The sequence below is a fragment of the Alternaria atra genome (genome assembly GCF_907166805.1).
Source record: "Alternaria atra isolate CS162 genome assembly, contig: 32, whole genome shotgun sequence".
NCBI classification, from domain to species: Eukaryota; Fungi; Ascomycota; class Dothideomycetes; order Pleosporales; family Pleosporaceae; genus Alternaria; species Alternaria atra.
The window spans coordinates 675,989-703,058 of NW_025091331.1; the positions used below are offsets into that span (position 1 = coordinate 675,989).

The window sequence follows — 27,070 nt, forward strand, 5'->3', positions numbered from 1 at the left end:
GCGCCATCGTTATGGCATGTCGTCGAAGGAGGGCATGTTGATATGGTGTTGCTTTTGCTGGCTTTTGGTGCCGTCGTACCGGAAAGGAGCTCTGCAAAGCATGTTGGCCTCTGGGCTCTGGCTACCAAACGAGGTAGAAATATGGCAAGATTGCTACACGAAGCTTGAACGCACAAATGACAGGACGCTAATGCCCAAACTCCATGGTATAATCTAAGAACGTATGCGTAGTACAATTTCGGATCGTCGTGTCCTGAGTGCAGTAGGCGGCAATGCTTGAAACTGCAACAGATCAACGATAACATACGGAAGTCGGATCACAAGAAATCATATGTGGAGACTCAGTTGTACGAGTTCAGAGTGTTATTTATGCCCGCAGCGTAATCTTCACCGGGAGGCCATCTGCTGGATGAGCCCCGCCTCCACCCATCTCCGCCTGATACGCTCGATTTCCGTCAACAGCTTTGATACCCTTCTTTGGATGCATTTTGTCCCACTCTTCATACGCAGGAGTAATGTCAAACGTCCTCGCAGTCATGACCAAGGCGACTTTCAGTTCCAATTGCGCAAGTGTCTGCCCAATACAGGCACGTGGACCCCACTCAAAAGCTCTCCATGAGGCTTTCTTCGGGTGTAGAGGGTTTTCGGGACCGACGAGCCAGCGATCGGGAATAAACTCTTCTGGCTGCAAAAACACTTCGGGATTGTGATGCATAGCAAGGCTGAGCGTCCAGATCTGACAGCCTTCTGTAGGGTATTGTTGGCCCCGCTCATCTGCTAGAAAGACATCCGAACGGCCATTGCGCATGCTGCCAGCGGGAGGAAATATGCGGAGAACCTCCTTGATAACTGCCAAAGTATAGGGTAACTGATTCAGGAGTGTGGAATCGTCTGTGATAGTCCGAGTAATGTTGTCGAGCGAAAAGTCGGACCCGAATACCTGGTCGTGTTCTGCACGGACTTTGGATAAAACAACTGGGTGACGGGACAGAAGTATGTAGCTGTAGAGTAGTGTACTACTCGTGGTATCGTGGCCAGCGTAGAGAAACAAGCGAAGTTGAGGCTTCGCGAGCTGCTTGAAGGCCGATTTTGACACATCATCTTTGTTCTCCACATCATCCAGGTACTTGTCCATGGCCAAAGCAATGATGGACCTAGAGGGTGAGCGGGAATCACCAGAAGCGCTTCTGCGAGAGCTAGCTAACTCTTCGAAGCGTTTGTCGATCTCCTCATCGAGGTATTGGTTCATGCGATAGCTGTTGTACTTTTGGACGAGTGGACGAGGACTAAGATAGCGGCGTATTGGATTGAATGATGTGCCAAACGGAGTCCAGTACACTTGCCGTCGAAGGCAGTCTGCGAGAGCGCTTCCCTGAGTTTGGTAATGGAGGTGCGCACCACTGTGTCCACCTTTTAGCAGTTGCCCAGTACTGCAAGCGCACAATATCAGGAACTTACAAGGTAACACGTGCAATGATGTCAAACGTTAGTCGGAGCGTATACTCCTCCAAAGCAAAGACTTCCACTTTCTTGGCGCGGTCTTGGAGAAGTTTGCAGAAAACGGCGACCTCCTCTGCTATGGCAGGAGCAAGTCCAGTTATGTAGCCAGCCGCAAAACCTGGATTGAAGAGCGCCCGCCATCTCTTCCACGTACTTCCATGCATAGTTAGTAATGATGGTCCACCATTGATAACCTCTATAGTAGCGCATATATTGGTGGGCTTGTCGAGGAAAGCAGCCTCGATTTGTGATGCAACATAAGGATTCGCAACTACCATGAGAGGAGCGTTGAAAGGCCACAGGTTAAGGTAGAGGACACCGCCAGGAAATGACTCCGCTATTCGCCGTACTACCACGTGCATTACAGTGTTCCGTGGTAGTGATTGAATGGTTTCTTTCAATACGATGAGATGGCCGAATAGAGGATGGTGTTTCGGCATAGGCTTGCTACCATTAGAAGTACTTCTGTGAGTGCATCGAGGAGCCAACTCACTGCTCCCGAATTCCGTAGCCTCTTTACGTGCTGTCGATTAGCCATCAATCTAGCTACAAATATGACAAAAGCGCCAGCGACAACAGCCATGATGGCTGGCATGCTGACCCACGTCATGCTCACTAGCGGGTTGAGCGTTGAGATCGTACACAGTAACCTAGAAGCACGAATATAGTAATTCGGCCTCACGAGTGTTGATGCTGAAGTGCCGATGAAGGTGCAGGGCGAAGGAGGAAGAGGGTGGCACGAAAGGCGCTAGCGCTACCTGGGTACTCGGCATGACAGCGCTAGGACCAGCACCGCCTTCTTGTACTACGATACTATAACTCGACATTCGCTATCGTTTCCCTTATGTTCCTCGATTGTATCCGACCAATATGTCGGTTTTCTCAGGAACTTTTGGATTCACACTTCAATGCCCGACGCCAACAAGGTATAGTTTGTGCCATACGTTGCGACCGGTCATGGCCCCTGTTGAAGCTGCCAGAACATCGATCGATACTAGATGCAGCGTGCGGAGTATTCATATAGCTCAACAGCTCCCACCATTTACGTGATCGCCTGCGATACCAGATCTTGTTATATATTTATCATGTCTTCCCCCTTCCTGTCTGGAATTCCGTAGCTCTATCGTATAGTCTCCTCCTTACTCAGATCTTCGTTGAAGCCATGAACCAAAAGAAGACAATCCCGTTCCGAGAGGATATCCCTGCGACATTGGACATCACCAAATGGGGTTTCATTTTCTCCACGTTCAATTGGACTTCCCTACACGTTCTCAAGTTCGCTTTTATGTACTTCTTCCACACACCCTAACCATGGGACTGTCCATCAGGATCATGCGGTTCTTCTGGATCATCGTAGGCTTTCTCGTCGTTTGTTTGATCTATATAGTGGTCAACTTTGTAGCCATCTGTCCACACTTTGGTGCGGATACAGGTCAGTTGGCCCTGGGTTCATTTTCGACGTCAAAATTGCCAAATTTTTACAGCCAAACGTAGCGCTAATTCTCAGCAACATGAGAGAAGTGTCGCGGGTAATGTTATCGTTGGCGTCCTCGATATCATAGGCGACGTCCTCAGTATGTGATGTGGTCAAGAAGCTCACAATGAGAGTTTAAATACTGATTTTTCTGGTCGTGAGCATTCCCATTATTATCCTGAAGGAGTCGATAATGTCGTTCTCCCGAAAACCATCGATTGCGGTGTTGCTAGGCCTTTCGACAGTAGTGGTCATCTGCACATTGATCAGGGTCGTTGGGTCATTGATCGAGACGACCGAGACGACTGAGACAGGAATTGGAGCAGCACCATTGTGGGCTGCGTATTGGCTTATCGTCGAGTCCTGCGTTGGGCTCATCATGGCGTCTGTCATTGTTATCTGCGGAGTTTCCATCACCAACTTTATCGATGACGGCGTACAGAAGCAGGATAGTATATTCCAACAGTTTGGGCATCGTCTCCTGTCTATTCCAAGGTTCTCCAGATCCTCAAGAAGCAGCAGGTCAAGTCCCCAGCGAAGCGACCAGCTCCACAACCAGCACAAAGATCCAAGTGCGCCATGGATCGCTACTCAGAGACTTCAGGGAGGAACACTGAAGACCGTCAGATCTTTCGTCTCGGGTGGTAAAGACATGGCCGGACGCAAGATGATGCGCCGCTGTCAGTAGACACAACCTATAGTCTTGAGGATATGGACTACCACAAAACTCGGAAGGCCGAAATGATGAAACATAGGCCATAGCTGGTCACGCTGGATTCAGACGAAGAAAGTCGTTGAAAAAATTGTATTTATGATAGCAAGTAAGAAGCATGATGGACAGCATGAGACGAGTTTCGTTAGATACTGGATCTATCTAACCACTTAACAGTAATTGGAATAGTCCACAACAACGAAGCGTATGGCCGTTCACAGCCGTGCAGTAGGCCAACCGGATGCGCGCATGGGCCAGCCCCGAGCCGTGGCTTAGACGCCCCCACATCCCGTCATCACATCTCTCCTGCACCGCAACGCGTCACCACATAATTTCCAAACTTCGTTGCCTTGTGCAATTGGCTGTCGAAATATCAGCCCTCTGACGCGGCAATCTCATAGCATCTTCGTACTCAGAGGCAACGCGACCACGCATTCGTAATCATCTGGACAACCATCACAACTTCCTGCCATCTTGCATCAAACATCTTACTCACCGTCGCAACTTACCTTCTCTAGCCCAAAGCTTCACCATGGGTCGCTGGACAGATATGGATAGTGTAAGTGCCCTCTTATAGCTCCCTCCGCCTAATGAGTCACTGACGTAACCTCCAGGACGCTGAGCGACTCCCCGAAGGCTTCGAGCGCATAGGTTATGACGCCGATACCCAAACCTATACTTTCCACGATGCATCTGGCCATGTCTATGAGTCTGAGCCTGGCAACCGCTATGGGGAGTTGCGTGCCACCGGCGAGCGCTCGCAGCCCATATCTGACGAACAACGACTCGAGCAACACGAGGTGATAGAAAAGGAGAACAGGAGCGCTGTGCGCATGATGTTGCCGTTCGCACTGCTGGTTCTTGTGTTCCTGTTCCTTGTGTTCAAGCTCGTGAACAGGAGCGACGATACACACGTTGCTGTTTGTGAAGATGGTGATCATCAATTACAAGTCTCCAAAGGCGATACGTGTTGGGCGATTGCGGAAGCGCATGGTGTGAACGTAGACGCTTTGTTGAGCTTGCGCGGGAATCAAGGAGTGGATTGTGACAGACTGAGGATAGGGCAGGGCATCTGTGTGCCAAACAACAAGGTAGTTCGCTTGTCGCGATTTGTTACTGGCCAAATCCTCAACTCCTGATGCGGGGTCGAGGCGCGCGCGCTGTGAGACTGAGGCGTAGTCGCATCGTGGGCGCTTATCCTAATCTTACCACGAGACAATCATTCCATCTCACTACTACATGCTCAACATCTTTCCTTGTTAACGGTCACACGATACCAGCGATGGCAGTCGCGAACCCAAAGGTGCACAAATCCCAATACCATCACTACATTCCTCGATTCTTGCTCCGTCGCTTCTCTTGCCCCTCTTCGACCGTTCTTAATCATGACAAGAGGCGGAACAGAAAAAGGCGAGTCGATGATGTGGTCACCGCGGTCGACCTGAATCTCGACTTTCCCGAATTTGTGGGATTACCGGTGGGACGAATTTTCGGACAGGTGGACATGTACAAAGACGACTCGAAATTCGCCATGGAAGAACAAGGTCGAATGGAGACGAAGTTGAGCCTTATTGAGGGGCAAGCAAGTCGCATCATCACCAAAGTCGCAGACGCCCATAAAGCGGGCAAGAACGAAGTCACGCTCTCACGCCATGACAAAGATCTTCTGCGCAAATACATCTTCGTGATGAAGTACCGCAGTCCCATCTTCTACGAACGCTTCAACCATCAGAGAGCAGAGGATTACAATTCGGACGATAGGACATCATTTCTGGAATACATGCGAGAACACAGCTTCGAACGCCCGCTCGATGTGTGGTTCGATAATCTGCTGAAAATCATTGACAAGCCTATGGATCCTGCCGGTGATTGGACAACAGAACTGTCCAATGACATCTATCCAGGTGACGCTGAGTGGCTTTACAAGAACATCCGATCGATGTGGCTGTCTTTTGCCACTCCTTTAGATGCTGATGAAGAGTTCATTCTCACCAGCAACGCGTTTGCCATTCACGAAGGGCCGGTCGACTACTTCACCGACCCTTTCACAGGCAAGCAGACGACGACTGCATGTACCGAGTTTCACGTGATAAGCGTCGTTTCTCCACGTCTAGTCATGATCTTGCGCCATGTTCTTCTTCCGGAGCCTTTGGAAGACCAGCGCGACGAGATCCGAAATCACAAAAGATGGATGTTGGCAGCCCATATGCAGGCGCACAACCAACCAGGCAACGCTACATCCTTGCTCCAAGACTTGCCAATAGCGAAAGCTCTCAACTCTTACACTGTAATCCAGGACGGTCGGCTTGAATTGGCCGAAGGTGCAGACACAGTGCCTAAAGCCGCAGACAAATTCCAATTTACTTTCTTCCGCCTAGAAAGCAGACACGTGCAAACAATCAATCTCGTCATGCTGGACCAAGCCCATAACAGCTCCCACATTGTGTTCAAATCAAGATTTGCATTGCGAGCAGCTTTGGACTTCTACCTTGATTTTCCGACTCAGACTAAAAGAGCCTATAGTATCAAGACAATAACGGAGCGAACTGAGGACCCCATGTTGCTTTTGTTACGCAAATTAGAAACGGTTGCGCATTCACTAGGCTCATCCGTCAGAGCGAAGTACTACATCGATCCGCTTATTGAGACTAGTAAAGCACCGCCATCTTACGACGCACCGCCATCTTACGACGCACCACCTTTCGATGAAGTTGTTGCCCAAGTGTGGAGAACGGCAAAACTCGATTTTCTACCAAATATTCCAGCTGGCAGCATCTCCGCGTTGCCCATGACCGTTATGGTGCAGACTTCGATCGAGCTAAAGCTAAACATCATGACAATCCACGCGCTTGGCCAGATATGCATAGACGATAACCAACACTGCTTTCCAGCCTTGGTCTTCCAAGCTGTTCAGAAAGCAGCTACTAAAAGTCCGAATGAGCACACTAGGAGGTTCTTCAACACTAATTTGTTAACCTGGAAATACTGCTGGGATGCGCTTGTTGAGCGAGCTTTGCAGTTTCCGGGTGCGGACGTCAACCAAAGTGTTGAAGCCTTACGGAATGACTTTAATCAACTCTCCATCAGTCCGAACCCGGATGCCTTGCTGACTGTGCTGTCCGCTATGTCTCAAGAAGCCCTTCGATCTTCAAAAGAAGCTCTTGTAGAACAACCGAGCTCGTCTAACCACGTTGAAGCCGCTCCTGGGTGGTCTAGGCGAGGACTGCGCCAAGCGTTTGACGACATCGGCCGTGACGCTCAGCACAATGAAGCTACATCCACCATTCCGTCATCGCCAGACATGGATCTCTTCACATCTGAGGACAGGGCACGTAGAAACAATGACGTCAAAGTCACTCCCGAACGCCCTGGGCAGGGATGGCGTGAAGTGTTCGACAACGTCGTCCGTAAAATTCAAAGTAACGAGGACGTCTTGAGAGTTTTTCTAACTGCCCTCTTTATTGTAACTTTCATGTGTTTCTGGCTCGCTGTCCTCGCATGGAGGCTCATTGGCCTTGCATGGTTCTTGGTGCAATAGCATTAACACATCGATATCGAATCATCCTGTAGTTCCTGGTCACTCACATACCTGACACCACATTTCCTGCCAGATACACGAAGAAGTGATCACCAAAGCTCGCAAACACTTTACGACAAGTATATGACCCATGGCATTTTGAACTTTACAATGAATATTTCGTTCCTGATCTTCCCTTCCGACCAGATGAACTGTACTGTTACAAAGCCAAAGCGCGCGTCAATGCTACAAAGACACCTTATGCATGCTTGCCTAGAGTGGAATGAAACCCCTTGAATCATCGCCGAACCCCCGTCCATGTCATAACATGCCATAATGCACACACAATAAAAAGAAGAAATCGATAAAACTACATCTTCAACAGACCTCATCTCCGGGCACCCAAGTCCTTGAAGGTCGCTGGGCTGGGGGGTACTAATGGCCCTTTGACGCCATCCCCTGCTGGCTCTACGTATCCTGGTGCCTTGCCGTACTCGCCAGAGAAGTACTTATGGAAATCTTGGCTGTCTTCGAACGGTCGGGGTCCGAGTAACCTGATCATGTCTTCGCGACCAAGCATCTCCTTCTTGAGTAGCTCCTCTGCTACGAGGCCGACTTCGTGCTTCTTCTCGGTAAGGAGATCCTTGCATTGCTTGTAGGCCTCATCGACGATACGCTTGACCTCCATGTCGATGTTCTTGGCTGTGTCTTCGGAGAAGGGCTTCGTGAGTTGCTGGCCTTCGCCGTCCTCGAAGTAGATGTATCCGATCTTTTTGCTCATACCCCATTTGCTGACCATGGCTGTGGCCATCTGGGTGACCTTGCGGAAATCGTCGGATGCACCAGAGGTGACGGTGTCGAAGTGTAGCTCTTCAGATACACGTCCACCGAGTGTCATGGCCATACGATCCATCAGCTGGTTTACATTCATAAGGTATGTGTCGCCGTTGGGAAGGTACTGAGCGTAACCAAGAGCACCTTGACCACGGGGAATGATAGAGACCTTGAGGAGGGGGTCTGCCCACTTAAAATACCAGCCACAAATAGCGTGGCCAGCCTCGTGGTAAGCGACAGTCTTCTTCTCCTCAGGCTTAAGGACAAGTGACTTCTTCTCGAGACCACCAATGACACGCTCAATGGCTTGTTCAAAGTGTACCATGGCAACGGTCTCAGCGTTAGCGCGGGCAGCTGCAGATTGTTAGTGGAAGTAAGATTGAGAGGAGCGTTAATACGTACCGATCAAAGCAGCCTCGTTGACACAGTTGGCGATGTCGGCACCAGAGAAGCCCGGTGTCAAAGCTGCTAATCTGCCCTTTAGGAATTCCATGTCTTCGTTGGTAATAATCTTTTTCAGATGTACGCCAAAGATCTGTGCTCGGCCGTCCATGGTGGGCTTGTCAATGTTGATGTGTCTGTCGAAACGACCGGGTCTCATAAGCGCCTTGTCCAGAACATCCGGTCGGTTAGTACCAGCTAGTACGACGACTTGCTCAGTGGTATTGAATCCGTCCATCTCTGTCAGGATCTGATTGAGAGTAGCCTCGCGCTCATCGTTGCCACCACCGAAGTTCTGCTTCGACCGGGCACGACCAATGGCGTCAATTTCGTCAATGAAGATGATGCAAGGTGTGCTCTTGCGCGCGTTGGCGAACAAGTCTCGGACACGGGATGCACCAACACCTACGAACATCTCGACAAACTCGGAACCACTGACACTGAAGAAAGGAACACCTGACTCTCCCGCAGTAGCCTTGGCAAGAAGGGTTTTACCAGTACCTGGGGATCCAGATAGAATAGCACCGCGGGGGATCTTCGCACCGAGCTTCTGGAACCGGCTGGGGTCCTTCAGGAAAGAGACGAACTCCATAATTTCTTGCTTGGCTTCGTCCATACCGGCGACATCTGAGAACTTGACCTTGACGTCTGTCTCGTGGTTGAACTTCTTGGCGCGACTCTTACCCATGCCGAAGACGCCGCCACCCCCGCCAGCGCCACCTCCCGCACGTCTTGTGAAGTAGAAGAGCGAACCGAGGAGGAGGATAGTAGGACCGAAGGACAAGAAGGTGCCGAACCAGGAGATCTCGTTCGAGTATGCTACGGGTATGCGCTCGGAGCTGGGGATGCCCAGCTCGTACTGTGCGTCATCCATCTTGCGCTCGAAAGCCTCAACGGATCCAATAGTGAAGTAGTAGTAGAAGTTCTGGTTGACGGATGGCGAGTCGGGGTACATGCCCGCAACAGCCTCGCGGTGCAGGTGGACCTTTGCCCTGTTGCCATTCAAGATGACAATCTTCTCGACCAGACCTTTGTCTAGGAAGGTCGTTCGGAACTCCTGCCATGTTATCTCCTTGGAATTCTCGCCTGGGAAGATGGTCTTGTATGTGATGTATGCGAGGAAGGCGCTGATGAGAATCGTGTTGGTGTCCATACCGCCGCCGAACATGGGCCCGACAGGTCCACCAGCTCCGCCAGCGCCACCCTTGGAACCCTTGCCCGTGCCTGGGCCTGGGTCATGTGCGCCTGACTTCTGATGTGGTTCTTGAGAGCCATCTTCTTTGAACTTCTGCTGATCAGCCGCCTTGCGGGCCATATTGGTTGTTAACCGCGAGATCTTGGCCGCGGTGGCCAAATCCAGCTTCTCGCCTCTCTCCAGCTTGTCCATCTCCTGTCGTAGCTCTGGTGGTATTCCGGTGCGCTTGATTTCCTCCATTGCCTCCTTGATGTTCTGCTTCTGTGATTTGGGGACGCCCATTGACACGAAGGAGACTAGTTGATCCAGCATCTTCTCCTCTTCTGGTGTAAGTTTGGACATTTGAGTCTCTCCCTCCTTCTTTACAGACTCTGTAGGCTCAGGCTTGTCTGCCTGGCTGTCCTTCTTGGTTGCCTCGTCATCCTTCTTGTTCTTGGGCTCTTCCGGCGGCCCGGTCGCAAATCTTCGCGCCCGTTGCTGAGTATATATACATTGTGGTATTGGTGCTCGTGTACGTAATGTGCGTGGTGCCCTTGTGGCAGCGTTGAGGCAAGGTCGGGATAGTCGCGCTAGGTTGCCTGAGCGGCGGAGGAGTGTCGACATGGCGGCGGAACAGATGTGACGGGACAGCGGGGCGGGGTGTAACAATGGAGTTGGGTATATTACAGATAAGTAGAGTGAAAGTGGTACCGCGCCCGTTCAAACTGCCTTGGGCTGGCAGTAGGAGAATGTCTTGTGGCGGGTGCGCTTCGATGGCGAAAGCTAAGATATGACAGAATCATCGAAGTTCTACCCATGCCACCGACATGCCGACTGACTAAGCGGGGTCGCCCACCTTACGCGTGAACATGTGCTAAAGCCTGGGCCTAGATGTCGACCCAAGTAATCCTTCGTCTCTGAATCTATTTGATTCCTCGTTTCAATGCTTTGCAGATACATGCGTTGATGGTCATAGACACTAATTGCTCTTCTTAGAATCGTTCTTGTGCTTCAGTTCGGCTTCTAACCATAATCACATTCTACAACCGAAAGATCCACAATGTATTCGTCAACCCTGTGGTACACATATTGTATTTGATTAAACAACTGCATTGTATATAGTAGCCAACCCTGATGTAAAGATCCTATCCAAGCATCAATATTAAGGCGGTGCATGTCGACCATGCAGATGCGCCACGCATACATGCACCGATCTACTAGCTTCATCGTTTTAAGCCCAGTCAACTACCATCGTTAGCCCGCAGCTATAGCGCAATACAGCACCAACTTTATCCTTTCGCACCACGATATATCTGAATATAAGAGGCTTCCCAACCACTAGTGATTCCCAGCTCATAACAAATCCTTCCACAGCCATGCATCACTCTGTGTCAATCTTCGTCGTGCTCTCCTTATCCTCCCTCCTAACTGCCCAAACATGCAATAGTTCAAACAACACCACCTACCTGACGGCCCCTGCATTAGTCACCACACCTCAAAACACCTCCACCATTCAGTGCTGGCGTCTAAAGAACCCCTTCTTGGTATCTACAACAGCAGGCATTGCAGGAAGCCGTGCATTAACCCTAGGCAATGTGACGAATCTAAGCTACGTTATTCAGCCACCACGCTTTGAAGGCGGATTACATAACGCTCCTGTGCCACAGTAAGTAGCCTTCCCTCATATACTAATCTGCGCTGACACCACGGAGGATCGTACAGTTCCTAGCTGGACTCGCGCACATCACTCTGCCCCAAGACCCATCTCGGGAGCTGTGGTTATATGGAGGCAAAGGCGGTCTGTTGTTCGCTGCCGACCTGGCAGGCGAGGGACATGTCACAACATATCCGAGCGACCAGGAGACAGTCACTATTACTGCGCCTTTTGAGGGTGGCGTGATCCCTGAATATGAAGTGATTAACGAAGGGCCATGTACCGGGCGACAGACATTCATCTAGTGGACTAGGAATAAGAGATGGGTGGGAAGAAGGTGCATGTTGGTTGTACAGTCTATTCGTTGGCTCGATGCAAAGAGAATTGTCGTGTTCCGCTTCCTCCCTTCGATTCCTCTTACTATACACCCTCCTTCATCTCTCTTCCTCTTATCTGCCCGCTTACTCCTCGTCGCCGAACATGGCACGGCCGGTCTTGGAGTTGAGGAACTCGTTCCTGTACTCATTGTCAGCCTGCTTTCCCAAAGACCAATGCCCTTTCGTGTCCCTGTTATTCTCATCAATGCCCATCCACTCACCTCTCGATAGCCCACTGCATGGTGCCGTATGCGATAGCCAGTGGTGGGATGAAGTAGAGAACCTGGTTCCTTGAGCGGCGCACGACGTTCCAGAAGCCCTTGCCGATGAAGGTAGCCATGGGGCGCTGACGGTTGGGGCTCAGTGCGTAGGTGACGACGCCCTTTCCGGGTCGACCACCGCCCTCGTAAGGGTTACCCCATGAGCCGATGTGCCATCTATGCCATTGTCAGCATATTCTCTTTACTACTTCGATGGTTGTGCCGGGGAAGATGATTCGAGGAGCGGATTCTTTCGGGGAAGGTGGCTGCGATTGCGTGCGATAGTGCTGCAGACGTACGTGGTCTTGGTCTTCGCGTGAATGTCGGTAGGTCCGAGAGCCATTGTGACGGTGTGAGTGGTGGTTGTGGAGGTGCGATGCGTGGGCGGCGGCGTTGACGTTGCTGTCAGAAAGCTGCGAGCGGTGCTGCTATGCCAAGCCTTTTCCTGTTAGCTGAAATAGGCAAGGCGCTGCAAGAGCGAATAACGACAACGTGATTGGTCGTTCAAAATTCTCCTTGCACTTCCTTCAGTCGTACATCTGCTCCTTGAAATCACCTCTTGCATCACATAATTAAACTTCCTGTTTCAGGCAAGTTTGTTTCTCTGGACTCGGTTGACACCTATCGTATAGCCTTGTCCTCCCATAATTCCGATAGATCCGTCGTCAACGCGCCAGCAACGGCATACCCACGTTGCAACACGATGTGGAACAAGTCCAAGATCTCGTGCATGTCATGAGCATTCCGAATACGCGCTCCCGCGACCCTCAAAGGAAAAAATAGTAATACGCCTGCAGTCCCAGTAGCCAACAACTCATGACTTAATCGAAGAATTTCTTGCGTGTGCCACTCGATCTGAGTACGAGCTAGAATCGGCGAACATGGTGCCATGGGTTTGGTCCAATGCACATGGTAATCATAAGTACCCGAGAGGTATATACTAACAGCATGATAGTATATATGGGCGACAAGGAGTTCTGGGTCCAATGCATCAAATGCATACTGCCACGCGATGCTGATATCCCACCACTCATGCAAAGATTGTTGTAGCAGCAAGCCTTCAGCAGCTAGAGACTGTGACCGTTCAGTTTGCGCTTTCTCCGGCAAATGCCCTGCTTCTAATTCACAGTATCGAATAGCACGTATACTCAACTCGGAAAAGCTGGGCAACATGTCGAAGAGGGCTTCTTTCGGGTGCCAAAGAGCTGCACCTTTGCCGGTCCAAAGATCTGCTAGTGCACTGGTCCATAGAGGCTGACTCAGGAAGGAAGGCTCGGAGTAGATCAGGGCCCGCGATATCTCGAATATACGAGCAGAGAGGAAGAAGGTACGCTTTCGCGCATTCTTTTCATCTGGAAGAGCAAGGCAAGAAGGGGGTTGAAGACGCAGAATTGTGCAAGTTCCGTGCAGGAAGTGCGAGAGCCAATTGGTTCCGCTAGCATCGCACATCAGCTAAGCTATGTTAGATTGTCATCACGTATAATCGAACAGTTTCGCGTACCTCGAAAAGACCAAGAAGAAATGTCGTCCAGAGCGTGGAAGGATCGTCTGCAAACTTGTCTTGGGTAATGCGGGCCTGAACACAGCGTACCGATCCAACGTAAAGCTGCATCGCGTTCCGACGCCCATTCAGGTCTTCCAACCCCGATCCTATATACTGAGCCCGCTGGAATCGGTGTAGAGAGGCTACTGCGCAGAGAGCGTCTCTCAAAGCGGTCGAAGAGTGCATCATGCTTTGCAACTCATTTTGCACCAGCAAGTTGCCATTCGAGAAAGCGTTCATGGGCAAAAAGGAGCCGAAGAAGTATGTCACATCTTGCTCGGTTTTCCCCAAGCTGATTCGCGACGGAAGCTGAATATGCTTTTCGGCTCCTGGGTTGACGAAGACGAAGCTCGAAGTCACTGACCGTGTGGGTACTATGCACTTTTGTCGTGTCCGTTTACAGTGATCACACGGCATATCTCCATTGCACTTGGGATATTAGTGGCGTTAGGCTTTGAATAGCTAAATCACTTGCCTTGATCTTGCGCCTAACGTAGATGTACGAAGTCAGTATACGGCTCACGTAAAGTTGGTACAGGGACATTGACGCACTTGGCACAGGCTTCGCATCTTTTCCGTCTAGCTTTACGGCCATCATATGGTCCAATGTTGGGCGACATGTGGCTTGCGATAGCACGAATACAAGGCGTGCTGCGGCAAGGGCTGGCTGTTAATGCAGGGCAAACAAGGAGAGTTCGTTTCCCGGCAACATCGACGATTTGCAGGATGTTCAGAAGAATGCTTTAGGAAATGGTATCGCTTGATGAGCGACGAAGCATACGAGCAGCGGGCCCTAGTAGAGGCGGTGCCATCTGACTTGACTGTTTTAGGAAACGAAAGAACGCGTCTAGGCTCCGTTGAGACTAAGCACTAATACTACCGAGAAGCCACCGGCGGAGATCAACTTCAGCACCCATAACGGCCAAAAGTGCGGCTCTGCTGCACTAGTGTATTCCCCGAGGCACAGTGGTACCCGCTGCTATGTCTGTTTTTGGTCATGATAGAGCGCTTTGAAGAGGGCCGAGCATATGTGCTTCTCTCGAGCCAGAACTATAGATACCACTCCTGCACTGCTACGAATTGATCACAACCACCTTTCTCTGCGTCTTCATTCCAGCTCTCATTGAAACCCCGCACAACACCTCCATCATCAATCTTCGACATCATGGGACTTTGCAGCTCACTTTTCCTAGTACTTTTGGCATCTTCGCCAGGCCTTTCATTTGCCAAAACCGTACTCCCTATTGTCGATTCCCACCATCACGATGTAATGATCGCTTCTGCATCACTTACAGACCATGGTCGCTTAGATCCATTCGCCAACGACGGCCGCCTTCGGTCTATCATGGTATCCAGCTTCTATCCTGTCACACAATGCCGCCGCAGGAAGATCGAGTCCTACATGCCGCCCGCTACCGCATCTTTCATGGATACCAAGTTCGGCGCATACGGCCTTCCTAACGGCAGCTTCCAATCTCTGGGTCTCGAGACGTGCATAACTCCAGCAAAACGAGGCGCTTGTTCCGATGGTTCCCTGCCAGTCGTTCTATTCTCAGGCGCGCTTAGCACATCTCGTCATTTATACAACGCTATGCTTCAAAATGTCGCGGCTACTGGCTATTTAGTGCTCTCCATCGACCACCCCTATGATGCCGACATGGTTGAATTCCCGGATGGCACCATAGTGGCCGGCGTCGAAATTGAAAGCGACGCAGAGGTTGAGCTAGCCCTCAACACACGAGTCGCGGATATCGAGTTCGTCTCGAAGCAAATGTACAATGTCTCAGCTTCAAAAGGATTATTCCCGGGATACCTGCGCAATCAAAGCGTCTCCAAAGTGGCTGTTGTCGGACATTCCTTGGGGGGTGCGGCCGCTGCCAGTGCGATGATGAAGATGAGTTCTCTCAGAGGCGGAGTCAATCTTGACGGCTCCATGTTTGGTCCTGTATTGACAACCGGCTTCGACGGTCCCTTCATGCTGATGGGCCACGAAAACAAGACACAAGAAACCGATCCGTCCTGGAAGACCATCTGGCCACGTCTTACTGGTTGGAAGAAGGAGTTTGAAGTCAAGGACACAGCGCACTACAGCTTCTCGGACCTCCCCTTGGCCATATCTGCATTGGGTCTGGATGGAAAATTGCCAGCGGAGGTTGGACAGCTTCTGGGTTCTATTGAGGGTCGCAGAATGACAAGTCTTACAACTAAGTATGTTGCTACCTTCTTGGATATGGTGTTGAAAGATAAGAAGGAGAGTGCCTTTTCGAAGGCTGGGGACCAATTTCCAGAGGTGTCAGAAGTGGCTTAAACGATGGTCCATGGAAACATGGACTTGAGCCGATAGTCGTTAGTCATGGAAGCAGCACTGGTCTACCTCGATAGTACACCAGATTAATTAAAACGTTCTTTGACTACCTTGAAGCTCATGTTTCGTGGTTGTAACCAAGATGCCCTGAGATCGCCTAGTTTGGTGTTAGCGCCGTTGCTTCTCCTGTAATTCCCAAGGTCCCACGTGGAACTCTCATCCCACTGACCTCTGTTGATACCAGTGGCCACTATTTCTTCTGGAGATGAGACCACCGAAGCCCCTCACGCAGCGTGGTATGGATGGCACCTATCGAATCTGCTGAAATATTGTTATGAAAAGACACTCAGACCGAATCTCCTTGCTACCGTCGTTCGACCCCGTACTGCGCACTAGGTTGTGATGCGGAAGACGCAGGCACAACCTTACATAGTTGGGAAGGAGCTGTGGGATATCAATCAGCATCTCTACGACTTTCACCTTTTTCAGTACACTAATGCATCCACCGAAAGACCTCAGAGGTTGATTGACAAAAGCCGCAATGGCTACGTTGAGTTGTTACAATATATAAAGAGCAAGCAAGGCGCCAGTGCTTGATACTTTTCGACGATCGGAAACCGGCTCAGCAAACGGTTGAAGAATGACATGAAGGGACAGTAACCCTCGTAATGTACTATATGCATTAATCATCTACCATATCAAAGTACCATACATCGCCATTGAGCGATGTCATACTTGTGCCTAACGTCTTATGACAACGTTAGCGCTACGCAATTGCTGATCCCAGCACTCCTCGAGTCATATGCTAAGATGTACATAATAATAAGGTATTCGGATTTATGTGTCAATCGTGGCAGACTATGTCGCGTCGAAGACCGTGGCGCGTGGTAAGCGTCACTAATCACTAAACCGAGAACGCTATCGGCGGATCCTATTGAGATCGTGCAACATGATCGCATGTTCCTACTAACGCAAGCGTATCCACAGATTTGGCATTCTTCCGATTATTACCATGTGTACGTGAAGAACGGCCTTTTGAGACAATTGTGTGTTGGGACGATGCGAGCCGTGAGAACTGCGGCTTTGCGGCACGCCACTTACATACTGATCCGACTCTTACAGGAATGTGCGAATATATAGAACCTTCAATGATAACAGCGGGCGCAAAGGTGACGTTTTGTATGCACCATTGGTAGGGCTAGGTACGGGGCTTGCCGTGCGATAAAACGTTCTTCCAGTGGTCCCGATGTTTCTAGCGTGATGACGTCACATGCAGTTGTTATGGCCCATCAATGATATGAAGTACATCAGCACAAACACGAGACGAGATTCCAGAAAAATTCGACCATCTTCACATTTCGAATACTTCAATCATGGCACCCAAAATTTTCCTGTAAGTACGTATGTTGCAAAGCCAATCAACTCTGCTGACACTTTCTCGCCTTCAGCACCGGCGCGACTGGCTACATCGGAGGCGACACCCTGTTTGCGCTATACAATAAGCACTCTGATTACGAGATTGCGGCTCTGGTGCGATCAGGTATTTACCAGTGCCCTCATCGATTGCACATTGTACTGACAATGGTAAAGAGGAAAAAGCAAAGTCTGTCACCAAGGCTTTCCCCAAGGTACGAATCGTCATCGGTGGTCTGGACGACTCCAAGATTCTAGAAGATGAAGCAGCAAAGGCAGATGTAGTCATTCGTAGGTCACCCATTGCCTCACATGAAGACTGAACCGTGCTGACGATACGCAGATACTGCAGATGCGTCCGACCACGAAGGCGCTGCGAAAGCGATTGCAAAGGGCCTTGCATCTGGCCACTCCAAAGAGAAGCCTGGATTCTGGTTACACACTGGTGGTACCGGTATCTTGTGCTGGGAGACCATGCGTGATGACAACAAGCTGGGTGAATGGTCGGAACGCGAGTACAATGACTGGACGGCCGTGCAAGACTTGACCGGATTACCAAAAGATGCTTTCCACAAGAACGTCGATGATCTCGTGCTTGCAGCTGGATCGGAATCTGTCAAGACAGCTATCCTTTGCCCGCCAACTATCTATGGACGTGGACGAGGCCCACTGAACACCCGAAGCAGACAGGCGTATGAGCTCGCACACTTGATCTTGACCGGTCAATACATTCCCATCATTGGCCAAGGAAAGGCGCGCTGGAACAACGTCCACGTCTCAGATCTCGCGCAACTCTTCGTTCTATTGACCGAGGCTGCTGTAGACAATAACACCGATTCCAAACTCTGGAACGAGCAAGGCTACTACCTTGTCGAGAACGGTGAGCATCTATGGGCAGATCTCGCGCGCCTCATGGGCAAGAAGGCGACAGAGCTGGGTCTGGTAGATAAGAAGGAGTTGAAGGAGCAACAGCTTGGTAAGGACAAGGCGATTGAGCAAGCAGGTTTCGAAGCTGTGAGTTGGGGTTTCAATAGCCGTGGTAAGGCGGAGAGGGCGAAGAAGCTGGTTGGATGGCAACCAAAGGGGCCGAGCATCGAAGACAATGTCGAAGAGATACTGAAGGATGAGAAGAGTAGGTTGGAGAAGAAGTAAAGCGAGATGAATATTTCTATGAATGTACGATATCATAATTGAACTCGGAAATAGAGTCTAGAATCCAAAACATGTTCATCGAAGCACTATGGAACTTCAGTAAAGATCTCGATTTTAGCCTAATACTCCATCAAGTAGAACCACCCTTGGTGTCTGACAAAACGTAAGCATATATGCAATAAAATGGCACGGCAAGGCGGACTTTCGTACATCTTAGCCGAATCCATACGATGCTCAAGCTGCGCCACCATCCTTCGCCTTGGTGTTTCACGTGCCCAGGCAACAGCATTTGTACCTAGTTACGGTATCGGATTGCAAACTAAAAGGTATATTGACGTCCCATCCTGTTTGCGCACGATCCTAGCAAACACCAGCCTTTTCCAGGCACATTGTATTCATCGGGGGTAAAATCTCGTGCAAGTGACCAATTTTACTAGTATGGCAAGTGTCGACAGTCGCCCTCTTGGGCAACAGACTCTTCGTGGCTTTGGCATCTTCCAAGCCATCGTCTCAATACCAACAATGGTCATCTTGGGTTTCTTTGCATGGGAACAGATGATATTCCCTTACCAAGAGGATTTTTATTACTTCTTGTAAGGATTGTTTGCCCTGTTCCATGATCAGTGCGTGTTTTCACTGACAACATCGACAGCGCACCCTCCATGACCGCACTCATGTCTGCCGGCATCGTGTTCATTGTATACGTTCAGCGCAAGGCAGTCGCGACGCCGTACCAGGCGCTTATATTTGAGGTTGCGAAATCAGTCCTCGCAACGGGACTGTGGCTTTGGCTTATATTAGATTCTGCTTTCGGCCCATGGCGTGTCCAACACCATGATCATGCCCCTGACACCTACGCGGATCCGGACTATGTCAGGAGGCGAGTCCAGCGCGATGCGCTCGCAAGTCTGTTGTTGATGTGAGACTGCGTCTTGTCCTGTGAGAGTGGGTATAAGCTGACGTTGTCCAGTTTGTTCTTCTACCCACCGCTTGGGTACTCGTGCATTGTTTGGAGGACCAAGAGCAGCCACGGAGACCTGGCTCATGCGGGCGACGATGATGAAAACAGAGTCAATCGAGCAGAAAGAGCACCGCTGCTATCGCGGAGTAGTGGAAGGACCCTGGGTTAGCACTACGGTGTTAGCAACATGTCTTGAACACTCGTGCAGACAGACTGTGAAGGTCAGATGACAGATTGGTGGCAGCAGTCAAACCGCTACACTTTCGGTGGAAATCGCTGTTCATGCCAGTAGAGATTTTATAAAAGCTTGTTTGTGCGATGAAATGACATCAAAGGGAAGTGAATCGTTTTGTGAGTATGTGACAGGTGCCATTCAAATACTGAGTCTTCGATGTGACTACTCGCTGCTCGCATGCCTACCACAGCAGGCGTGCATGACTGCGGGGTGACATGTCCACCCTTAAGACCATGTGATCTGAGCATGGAGCGATTAAGACGTCCTCCCTCGTGGTGCGAAGTCGGTCATTTGCCTGCCCTCTATTCGATGTTCCTCCATCAAAGGATACTCGCGTGCGTTTGCCTCGCAGATTGTAGTCCAGCCGGTCGTTCCAAGCCCAACATCCAATCCTTCAGAAGTCGTTTGGCCAGCACTTCTCCTTAGGCCACAGCGTGGCGTCGTGGCTAGCGGCATGGGCCTCGAGCTGCGCCTTGTTGGTGTTAACGATCTCGCGGCGACAGTTCTGGCACTGTGTTGAGTTGAGCAGTCAGCTATGCGCAATGATGCCATGCAATGCAAGAGCATCAGGTAAGAAGCGCAAGAGTGCCTACGATGGACGTCGGCTTAGGCGCCTTGACGGGAAGGCCGTTTGCCTTGACCGGCGCGCGGGTGCCAGCCTTGTCGGCCTTCTTATGCTCGCGCTGGATCTATTCAAGAAGTCAGTGAATTGTGTTACGGATGTTGTGGGTTTACGGTGAGACGTACTCTGTCCTTCTTGGAAATAGGCATTGTGGTGGATCGAGTGGATATGTTGGTGTAGAAGCGAGGGGAAATGTTCTGCAGATGGCGCGGGAAAGCGCGATCAGTTTGATCAGGGTCTCGCTTAGCGCGTAGTCTGACAGATAAGCCCCGCTTATCGCGAATCTTGCCTTCACGTGCTTCACATCACGAGCTCTACTACTTTAACATCGCTTTATGGTCTGACAGTCCAGCTGGAAAAGATGCGTAATAGCATTGAGCAACGGAAATTCAATTACTCGGACTTTACAGATCTTGAGATGTACATATGTGAGGAATTGCGGTACATCTGTCTTATGTGCTTGGACTACTTCTTAATCTTGAGATCAGACAATTGAGTGTTTCTGCTCATGCACTACATTGATGAGGTTAGGAGTTTTGGTACTCCAGATAATCATTGTCGCCTGTTACGAAAACTCGATATCTTCTAGCGGTACTCCGCGCTTTAGTAGCTCTGATTTCGTCAACCTTGGATCCAAAGCCGTCAACATATCCGGCGCACTATCGTGTATGAAGTCTTCCCATAGTTGCCCTTTAGTATCGGTAAAGCGTGCCCATCCTGTTGGTAACTCAGCACCCAGCCTTGGGTCTCCGACTTGAATCTTTCCAGTTTTTGAATTCATGTAGACCCAATAGGTGCTGCCAGACTCCGGATCATAACGTAACACCTCTCGGTATCCTCTCGGTAAGGGCCCCAATATTGCCTCGTTACTACTGATCCCAGACACGTAGCTCTCTCCGATTATCTTATATCGCCCATTCGAGTCTGAACGTATGACCATTGGAACATCACAGCCAAGCAACACGCAGATTTCATCACCCTCACGCGTATCCAGGGGGCCTATACCAACATGGTCTCCGGATGTTTTCAAGAGAACTCGACCTTCACACTTTCTGAATACGTGCCCTAAGAAGAACTGTGTGTCTTCATCCATGACAATCTCTTCATAAGAACGCCGAAAAATGTTTTTGAAGACCGTTGACGACGACGCCAAACTTGGAGACGACCTTGAAGGTGGCACATAGTAGTCCGCCAGGACACCTCCGCAGATGGCATGACAAAACGCCTCAGCCATGGATTTGCCATTGACGTATTTAGAAGCCATATCTACACGATGCGCCCATGCTCGGACCCCCCATACGGCATTTTTAAGGGAACCATGGAAGTAGTCTTTCTTGGTGATTCGACCTAGGCGCACTCCCGTCACTCTTAATACCCTATCCTCCAATAGCTCTACCTCGCATGTAGAATATCCGGAAGCTAACGAGTGCATGTCATTGCGCTTCTCCGAGTCTATGAGGCGAGGTACCCAAGACGGCCAACTTTCCATTGTTTCCTCGGATTTGCATAGAGACAACATATCAAGGCGTTTTGAATCTTGTATCGAGTATATCATCAAGTCCATGTATACATCTACCAATGGCTTATTGTAATCGGGTCGTAGATTGATTTGCAGGCCATACACGGACGATAAACCCAAGATGCCGTATACACGATCTCGTTGATCGGTGCATCGAGCGTGTCGCATGGTTGCAAGCAGTTCGCAGAGCTCCATGCGATCATTTCTTGCGAGATTATAACCATTCTGCAAGGGTGCGAAGAATTCTTCATCCCTGTCAACTGCATATGGGCTCACGCTTCGCTTGTAAACAATGCAATTCAGCAAAGTTCGGAGTTGTGTCCAACGCATGGTATCGGTGCCACACATGATAATCGCATTCGATTTGGCTAACCGTATCTCTTGCCAGATCCAAAGTCGATGGAACCACGGTCGTTGCAGGAAGCCTACAATTGCTTTCCAGATTGCGGCATCGTACGGAAGCTGTGCGTGTATGTCGCCCCAATGAGTATCATCCGGTTGATCGGACAGACATCTCAACGACCCAAAGTTGTTGACTTCTACCTTGGTATCAAGAAATTCGCACGTTTTCATAACCGTTCTACTGCTGGCATCGTCTGTTCCCAACCAAACAACCACTCTTTCTGCTAAGCTGAAGATATCAGCCATTCGTTGGACCTGCTGACCTCTCTCTTTCAGATCCTTTTGATTGATAGCAATGCTATCTATCCACAATGTTCTGGGTGAAACAGGATCGCGGAGGTACGGCAAGGCCTCTGCAAGGTTCCTGGTGATATCAATGTTATGCTCATGTTCTGATAAGACGCGAAGTTTGATAAGTGATCTGGCCGGGCCCCAGGTGTATGATAGTGCTTCATATCGTGGTACGTCTTCTGTTGTAAGACGAACAATGTTGACGTCGCAAATCACTTCGCAATCTCGATTCGCTGCGGGTAGCAAGGTTACCAACCTAATCTCATGGTTGCTTTCGTCTAGCGGCTGGTAGATGTATTGATTCATTTTCGGTTTCACTGCTGCTGTAGAGTTGCCGCAATCGACTATGATAAGGCTTGGTCTAGTGTCGTAAGGAAGACCGTAAGTAGGAACACATGGAGTGTGTTTCAAAAGAGGGCTGGCGTTTCTAGAAACCGGGAGGTGTCTGCTCAATATTCTTGTATAATTGGTGGTACAGCTTGCCTGAACATCATAAGCGTACATGGTGGGGTATATATCACAGCCTGTACAGTCATCCTGCAGTTTTGTGCGGGGGCCAATATGCGGATGACTATCATTCCTGCAGAAACTTACTGTACACTGGCTGCGGTGGAAGACATCACATAGCCTCTGCCTACCGGTCTCTGATAATTAGATTTACAAGATGCAGTGACGGTGTAGAGTCAACCTTGGAACATTGCCGGTATTGGGCGGTAGCACAAACTGACGCGGGTTCTGCTCATCCGCTGCCGACAGCAGCAAAAGCCATTTGCGGAACAACGGACATCACATCCATCAAACAGACAGCCCTATGCGATAACGAACATCGAAAGTAGAAAGCAAAACAACCCCACCATCTCGATGATGAAGAAAGATCGTGAAGGTCCATGCACGTGGCGAAGAAACTCCGAATTGCGGCTTCCCCTTCCATGTTCTAGCCCGTGATTCCCCTTGCCCCCAATTGGCCAGCGGAAACAAACAACGCGCTATTTTTATCAGAACTTCCGCCGCGCTGACTACCCAAACCTCTAATTTCCTCCAGCGCCTTCAAGAAATATCCTAAATCAAGACCCTGCACGCTGCGACAGTCAGCCCGAGAAGACAAATTCGGGGAATTTTTCGTGCATTTCGTGGGAAGGAGACGATAAAATGGCTCGTGGCAACCAGCGCGACAAGGCTCGGGAGAAGAACCTCAAGGAGCAGGCTGGAAAGGTATGTTTTTATCGCCGGTTCTCCCACTCGCAACTGCCAGTGCCATCACTTTCTCCAAAGAAGTGCTTGCTGACTTGATGAATAGAAAGGCAAGAACACTGTATGTGTATACGAGAAGTGCTGAACATAAGGGGGTTTGGGCTAATCACAGGCCGCAGCAATCCGGTACCGAATTCGCCCGCACCAAGGAGAACGTAGCAGAAATCATGCGTGCTAAGCAAGCTGCTGGTAAGTTGTCATCCTCGCTTTTTGAGCCTTTGCGAACTCGGATGGGCTATGCGAAAGTTGTGGGAATGCGACGCTGACTCCTTGTGTAGCTGAGGCAAAGAAGGCCGCTGAGGGCGCTAAGAAATGAGCGGTCAGGCAAGATGCGCAACGCGACAACGACACCATCTTGACACGCCACCGTCGCAGGTCAAGCTCTTTAGAAGCCTATCATCATGAAGCGGAGTTTGCTGGGTTTGGATTAGAAGGCGAAAGAGTGTGTTTTGATTGATTTTGGATATACTGAATACATCGATTGCTAATTTTGAACGCTGTGAGAAGCCCATCGCGCCTAGGTCCCTATGCAACACACATAGCACTTTATCACAACTAAAACACAGTAGCAAAGGACTAATAGCAGTTTGGAGAAAGAATAGAGTGTGGAAGTGCGATCTCTTGGATCTAGCTCTAATACTAAAGTTTTACAACGTTGCAATCAGTCCTAAACAGCACCACCGCGCGGCAACCATCGCAGCATGTGGATTACGGTATAATGCGAAACGCCCCAGCAAATGATAAAAATGGTATAAGGATCCGGACAAATTGCTAAACCAGAAGCTTTTGCCGAACCCGTCATAAGAATATTGTCCTCGACCACCACATCCAAGACCAATCAAGCATACACCCAATCGATCCGTCCTCCTCCTCATTACCGTTTCTCCAGGTTTCGTCGTGAGGGCGTTTATGCAATCATACCGGGGAAGCCACCGAAGTTGTTGATGGCGGCAGTCTCGGGGAAAGCGGCCATGCCGCACAGGCACTGGCATGAGCAAGTCTGGCCAGCGCCGTCTGTTCCCGCTCCAGCGACAACAGTGGCGGAGGCGAGAGCACCACTGCCGGTGCCAGTTGCGGCGGCACCTCCAGCCTCGATGGTGACGGTGGTAGGGGCAGCGGCGGCGTTGGGGTCAACCGATTGAAGGTCACCAGCAAGAAGGCTCGTGCCATTGGTCTTGATGGCTAGGCCCTTGAAGTCGGCCATGGTCTTGTCGCCAGTCTCGGCAGCGTTGATGCTGAAGACCATGCCCTTTCCGCAGTGGATACCGTTTTGTTGCTTGCAGTAGAACCCTTGATGATGTTAGCTTTTGTTATACTTTCTCAATAGACGTGGAGGACTTACAGAGGGGGTCTGTTGTCTCAACAGTCATGTTCCATGTAACACCAGCCTTGCCCTCAGGGTTGGGCATGAAGCCAGAGTCCATTCCTCCCTCCATCTTCTTGCAGGGATCGGCAAAGGTTGACTGCGTGGCAGTGTGGTTCTTCTGCATGAATTCGAATACGACCATGTCGCCGACAGCGGCCTTGATGGATTCGGGGCTGTATCCTAGTACGGGCGCCATGCCGGTTGCGACGGGCTTCATTCCACCAACGACGACCTATTTTTATTAGATGTAGCTCAATAACAGGTCGTAAGTGTGTACTTACAGTATGTGTCATCGCGCCAGTTGCGGCAGCAGGAGCAAGGCTCATGACCTGCATCTCGGCGGATGCAAGCGCGGCTGCCAAGGGTAGTGCTGCGAAGTACTTCATTATGACTAGATTGCGTATCGTGTAATAGTGTCGTAAAAGTGAACGTAAGCCTGCGCTGCAAGCACTAGAATGTACGATAGAAGGTTGAAGGATTGAAAGGGCACTACGAGGGCCGGCTCGGACAGTAAGAAGCAGATGAAGTAAGAGAAAGAGAGTGGAGCACTGGTATTATGAGGCAAAAGCGATGAGATGAGGAGAAAGTTTATGCCTGGGGATATTCTATTCCTTAAATCCACGCATGAAATTGTTGACATTGAAGGGCTTGCAGGCCGGTCGCGCACATGGCGAAACACCAGCCCCTTGCTCTCGGCATGGCACTGAAGGAAACGTTGATCGCCTGCAAGAATGGGGAGATTTTGGTGATGCGCACTTGGTTGGGCGCAACAGCGGGGGGTGTTTGATGCTCGAACCGTTGGAGGTGGGTTCGAGACTGTCGCGGTGGTGTCGCAGATCTGTCTCGCTTGTGCCCGATTCGGTAATCTATGAACCACCAAGGCTATAAGCGCAGGATCACAACTATTCAAGATGCCTGAGCGATGGGGCTGGAAAACTCGCGAGCCGCATGAAGGAACAGCAGAGCTTTCATCTCGCGGCCTGTGTTCCCGAGGTTTTGAGGCACATCCTGTGTAGGTGGTCAGTCGCGTGCAGGGGCTATGCCATGAGGTTTCTCACCCCATTGGTTCAAAATAATGGCATTCAAGTCTCGACATGTCTACTTCGTCTTTCAAACGTGCTGGGCAGCCACACTTTGACACGAACTGCCTCTAAGAGTCGTCATTCTGTGGATCTACTATTGTGTTGACGGTGGCTCCTTCGGCGCCTGCTGTTGTCCAGCATGCAGACCAGTGTAGTAACCGGCATAGTACCAGGACATCATCATGTTCTTCATGTTCTCATCTTGCACTATCCAAAGTCAGCATGTCATCAACTGTCAGACTCCCCACGCCATCCGGAAGCAACGGTTGTTAAAACCACGACTTACCTGTTCCAAGAATGGCCTGTGGCATGGCATCTGTAAGAGTCCCGGCAGCATGTGGCACCGGAGGAGCCTCAGCCCTTGGCGATTGGATCTGCGGTCCTTGCTGCCCGGAGAGATCTGGTTCCTGATTCTTGTAAGACAGGGTTCGGTACTCTTCTGTTTCGCATGTCCACGTACCTGCTGGGGCGACGGACCGCTTTGGTCTGACTGAGCAACGCCATTGGTTTCTGACAGTGGCGTGTTGACATCTTCATGTTCCGCGACACCGTTGGTGTCTGCTGCTGCCGATGCTGTCTCCGCTTCATCCATCAGATCTCCGTAGTCCCTAAAAATGTTAGCATTATGATGTACAGGCATTGAAAACTGATTACCCCCGTAACTCCTTCAGTTCCTCCTCAGTTAGGACGTCTTCGAGTTTCTTGCCTGATTGGTGGATACTGTGGTATTTCTAATTTATTTAGTCGATATCCTCACAAAAATTACGAAAAGGTAGCCCATGGAGACGTACCTTGTACTCATCAACTGCGCTGTCCCAGGAATTGATTAGTAGAGAATCATCCCACGCGTTCTTGTCGCTCATGTCTACGATGGGCGCCATGTTGATCGAACCGGAGGTAAATTTGGCGGCAAGTGAAGCAAGTTGTATTATTGTCTCGAGAGGCTGATAGCGGGTTATTTGCTGCGTATTAGTTTAGTTAATGT

General features: G+C 50.2%; 12 protein-coding genes across 12 annotated transcripts; 6 read left to right on the forward strand and 6 right to left on the reverse strand.

Annotated features, from left to right (window-relative positions):
• Window positions 1-367: 367 nt before the first annotated feature.
• ALTATR162_LOCUS9976 (uncharacterized protein) lies at window positions 368-2,110 on the reverse strand (the record flags this gene model as incomplete). Its single annotated transcript, XM_043317612.1, has 3 exons — window positions 368-1,400; window positions 1,459-1,943; window positions 1,994-2,110. The coding sequence occupies 3 exons, from the start codon at window positions 2,108-2,110 to the stop codon at window positions 368-370; spliced, it is 1,635 nt and encodes a 544-aa protein (XP_043173547.1).
• Window positions 2,111-4,218: 2,108 nt separating this feature from the next.
• On the forward strand, window positions 4,219-4,825 carry ALTATR162_LOCUS9977 (uncharacterized protein; the record flags this gene model as incomplete). The annotated part of the gene is made up of 2 exons (XM_043317613.1): window positions 4,219-4,245; window positions 4,301-4,825. 2 exons carry the CDS (start codon window positions 4,219-4,221, stop codon window positions 4,823-4,825), a joined length of 552 nt encoding a protein of 183 aa, XP_043173548.1.
• Window positions 4,826-4,968: 143 nt separating this feature from the next.
• Window positions 4,969-7,224, forward strand: ALTATR162_LOCUS9978 (uncharacterized protein; the record flags this gene model as incomplete). The annotated part of the gene is made up of 1 exon (XM_043317614.1): window positions 4,969-7,224. One exon carries the CDS (start codon window positions 4,969-4,971, stop codon window positions 7,222-7,224), a length of 2,256 nt encoding a protein of 751 aa, XP_043173549.1.
• A 367-nt stretch (window positions 7,225-7,591) lies between these two features.
• On the reverse strand, window positions 7,592-10,276 carry ALTATR162_LOCUS9979 (uncharacterized protein; the record flags this gene model as incomplete). The annotated part of the gene is made up of 2 exons (XM_043317615.1): window positions 7,592-8,391; window positions 8,440-10,276. 2 exons carry the CDS (start codon window positions 10,274-10,276, stop codon window positions 7,592-7,594), a joined length of 2,637 nt encoding a protein of 878 aa, XP_043173550.1.
• Window positions 10,277-11,028: 752 nt separating this feature from the next.
• Window positions 11,029-11,611, forward strand: ALTATR162_LOCUS9980 (uncharacterized protein; the record flags this gene model as incomplete). Its single annotated transcript, XM_043317616.1, has 2 exons — window positions 11,029-11,318; window positions 11,365-11,611. 2 exons carry the CDS (start codon window positions 11,029-11,031, stop codon window positions 11,609-11,611), a joined length of 537 nt encoding a protein of 178 aa, XP_043173551.1.
• Window positions 11,612-11,767: 156 nt separating this feature from the next.
• On the reverse strand, window positions 11,768-12,286 carry ALTATR162_LOCUS9981 (uncharacterized protein; the record flags this gene model as incomplete). The annotated part of the gene is made up of 3 exons (XM_043317617.1): window positions 11,768-11,822; window positions 11,905-12,120; window positions 12,243-12,286. 3 exons carry the CDS (start codon window positions 12,284-12,286, stop codon window positions 11,768-11,770), a joined length of 315 nt encoding a protein of 104 aa, XP_043173552.1.
• A 2,470-nt stretch (window positions 12,287-14,756) lies between these two features.
• ALTATR162_LOCUS9982 (uncharacterized protein) lies at window positions 14,757-15,794 on the forward strand (the record flags this gene model as incomplete). The annotated part of the gene is made up of 1 exon (XM_043317618.1): window positions 14,757-15,794. The coding sequence occupies one exon, from the start codon at window positions 14,757-14,759 to the stop codon at window positions 15,792-15,794; it is 1,038 nt and encodes a 345-aa protein (XP_043173553.1).
• A 1,370-nt stretch (window positions 15,795-17,164) lies between these two features.
• Window positions 17,165-18,356, forward strand: ALTATR162_LOCUS9983 (uncharacterized protein; the record flags this gene model as incomplete). The annotated part of the gene is made up of 4 exons (XM_043317619.1): window positions 17,165-17,184; window positions 17,240-17,331; window positions 17,382-17,495; window positions 17,548-18,356. The coding sequence occupies 4 exons, from the start codon at window positions 17,165-17,167 to the stop codon at window positions 18,354-18,356; spliced, it is 1,035 nt and encodes a 344-aa protein (XP_043173554.1).
• A 438-nt stretch (window positions 18,357-18,794) lies between these two features.
• Window positions 18,795-19,486, forward strand: ALTATR162_LOCUS9984 (uncharacterized protein; the record flags this gene model as incomplete). Its single annotated transcript, XM_043317620.1, has 3 exons — window positions 18,795-18,949; window positions 19,009-19,275; window positions 19,327-19,486. The coding sequence occupies 3 exons, from the start codon at window positions 18,795-18,797 to the stop codon at window positions 19,484-19,486; spliced, it is 582 nt and encodes a 193-aa protein (XP_043173555.1).
• A 460-nt stretch (window positions 19,487-19,946) lies between these two features.
• Window positions 19,947-20,323, reverse strand: ALTATR162_LOCUS9985 (uncharacterized protein; the record flags this gene model as incomplete). Its single annotated transcript, XM_043317621.1, has 3 exons — window positions 19,947-20,063; window positions 20,146-20,241; window positions 20,300-20,323. 3 exons carry the CDS (start codon window positions 20,321-20,323, stop codon window positions 19,947-19,949), a joined length of 237 nt encoding a protein of 78 aa, XP_043173556.1.
• A 4,221-nt stretch (window positions 20,324-24,544) lies between these two features.
• On the reverse strand, window positions 24,545-25,389 carry ALTATR162_LOCUS9986 (uncharacterized protein; the record flags this gene model as incomplete). The annotated part of the gene is made up of 3 exons (XM_043317622.1): window positions 24,545-24,927; window positions 24,980-25,235; window positions 25,285-25,389. The coding sequence occupies 3 exons, from the start codon at window positions 25,387-25,389 to the stop codon at window positions 24,545-24,547; spliced, it is 744 nt and encodes a 247-aa protein (XP_043173557.1).
• Window positions 25,390-26,179: 790 nt separating this feature from the next.
• On the reverse strand, window positions 26,180-26,966 carry ALTATR162_LOCUS9987 (uncharacterized protein; the record flags this gene model as incomplete). The annotated part of the gene is made up of 5 exons (XM_043317623.1): window positions 26,180-26,292; window positions 26,372-26,492; window positions 26,546-26,693; window positions 26,740-26,816; window positions 26,877-26,966. The coding sequence occupies 5 exons, from the start codon at window positions 26,964-26,966 to the stop codon at window positions 26,180-26,182; spliced, it is 549 nt and encodes a 182-aa protein (XP_043173558.1).
• Between the last annotated feature and the right edge of the window lie 104 nt (window positions 26,967-27,070).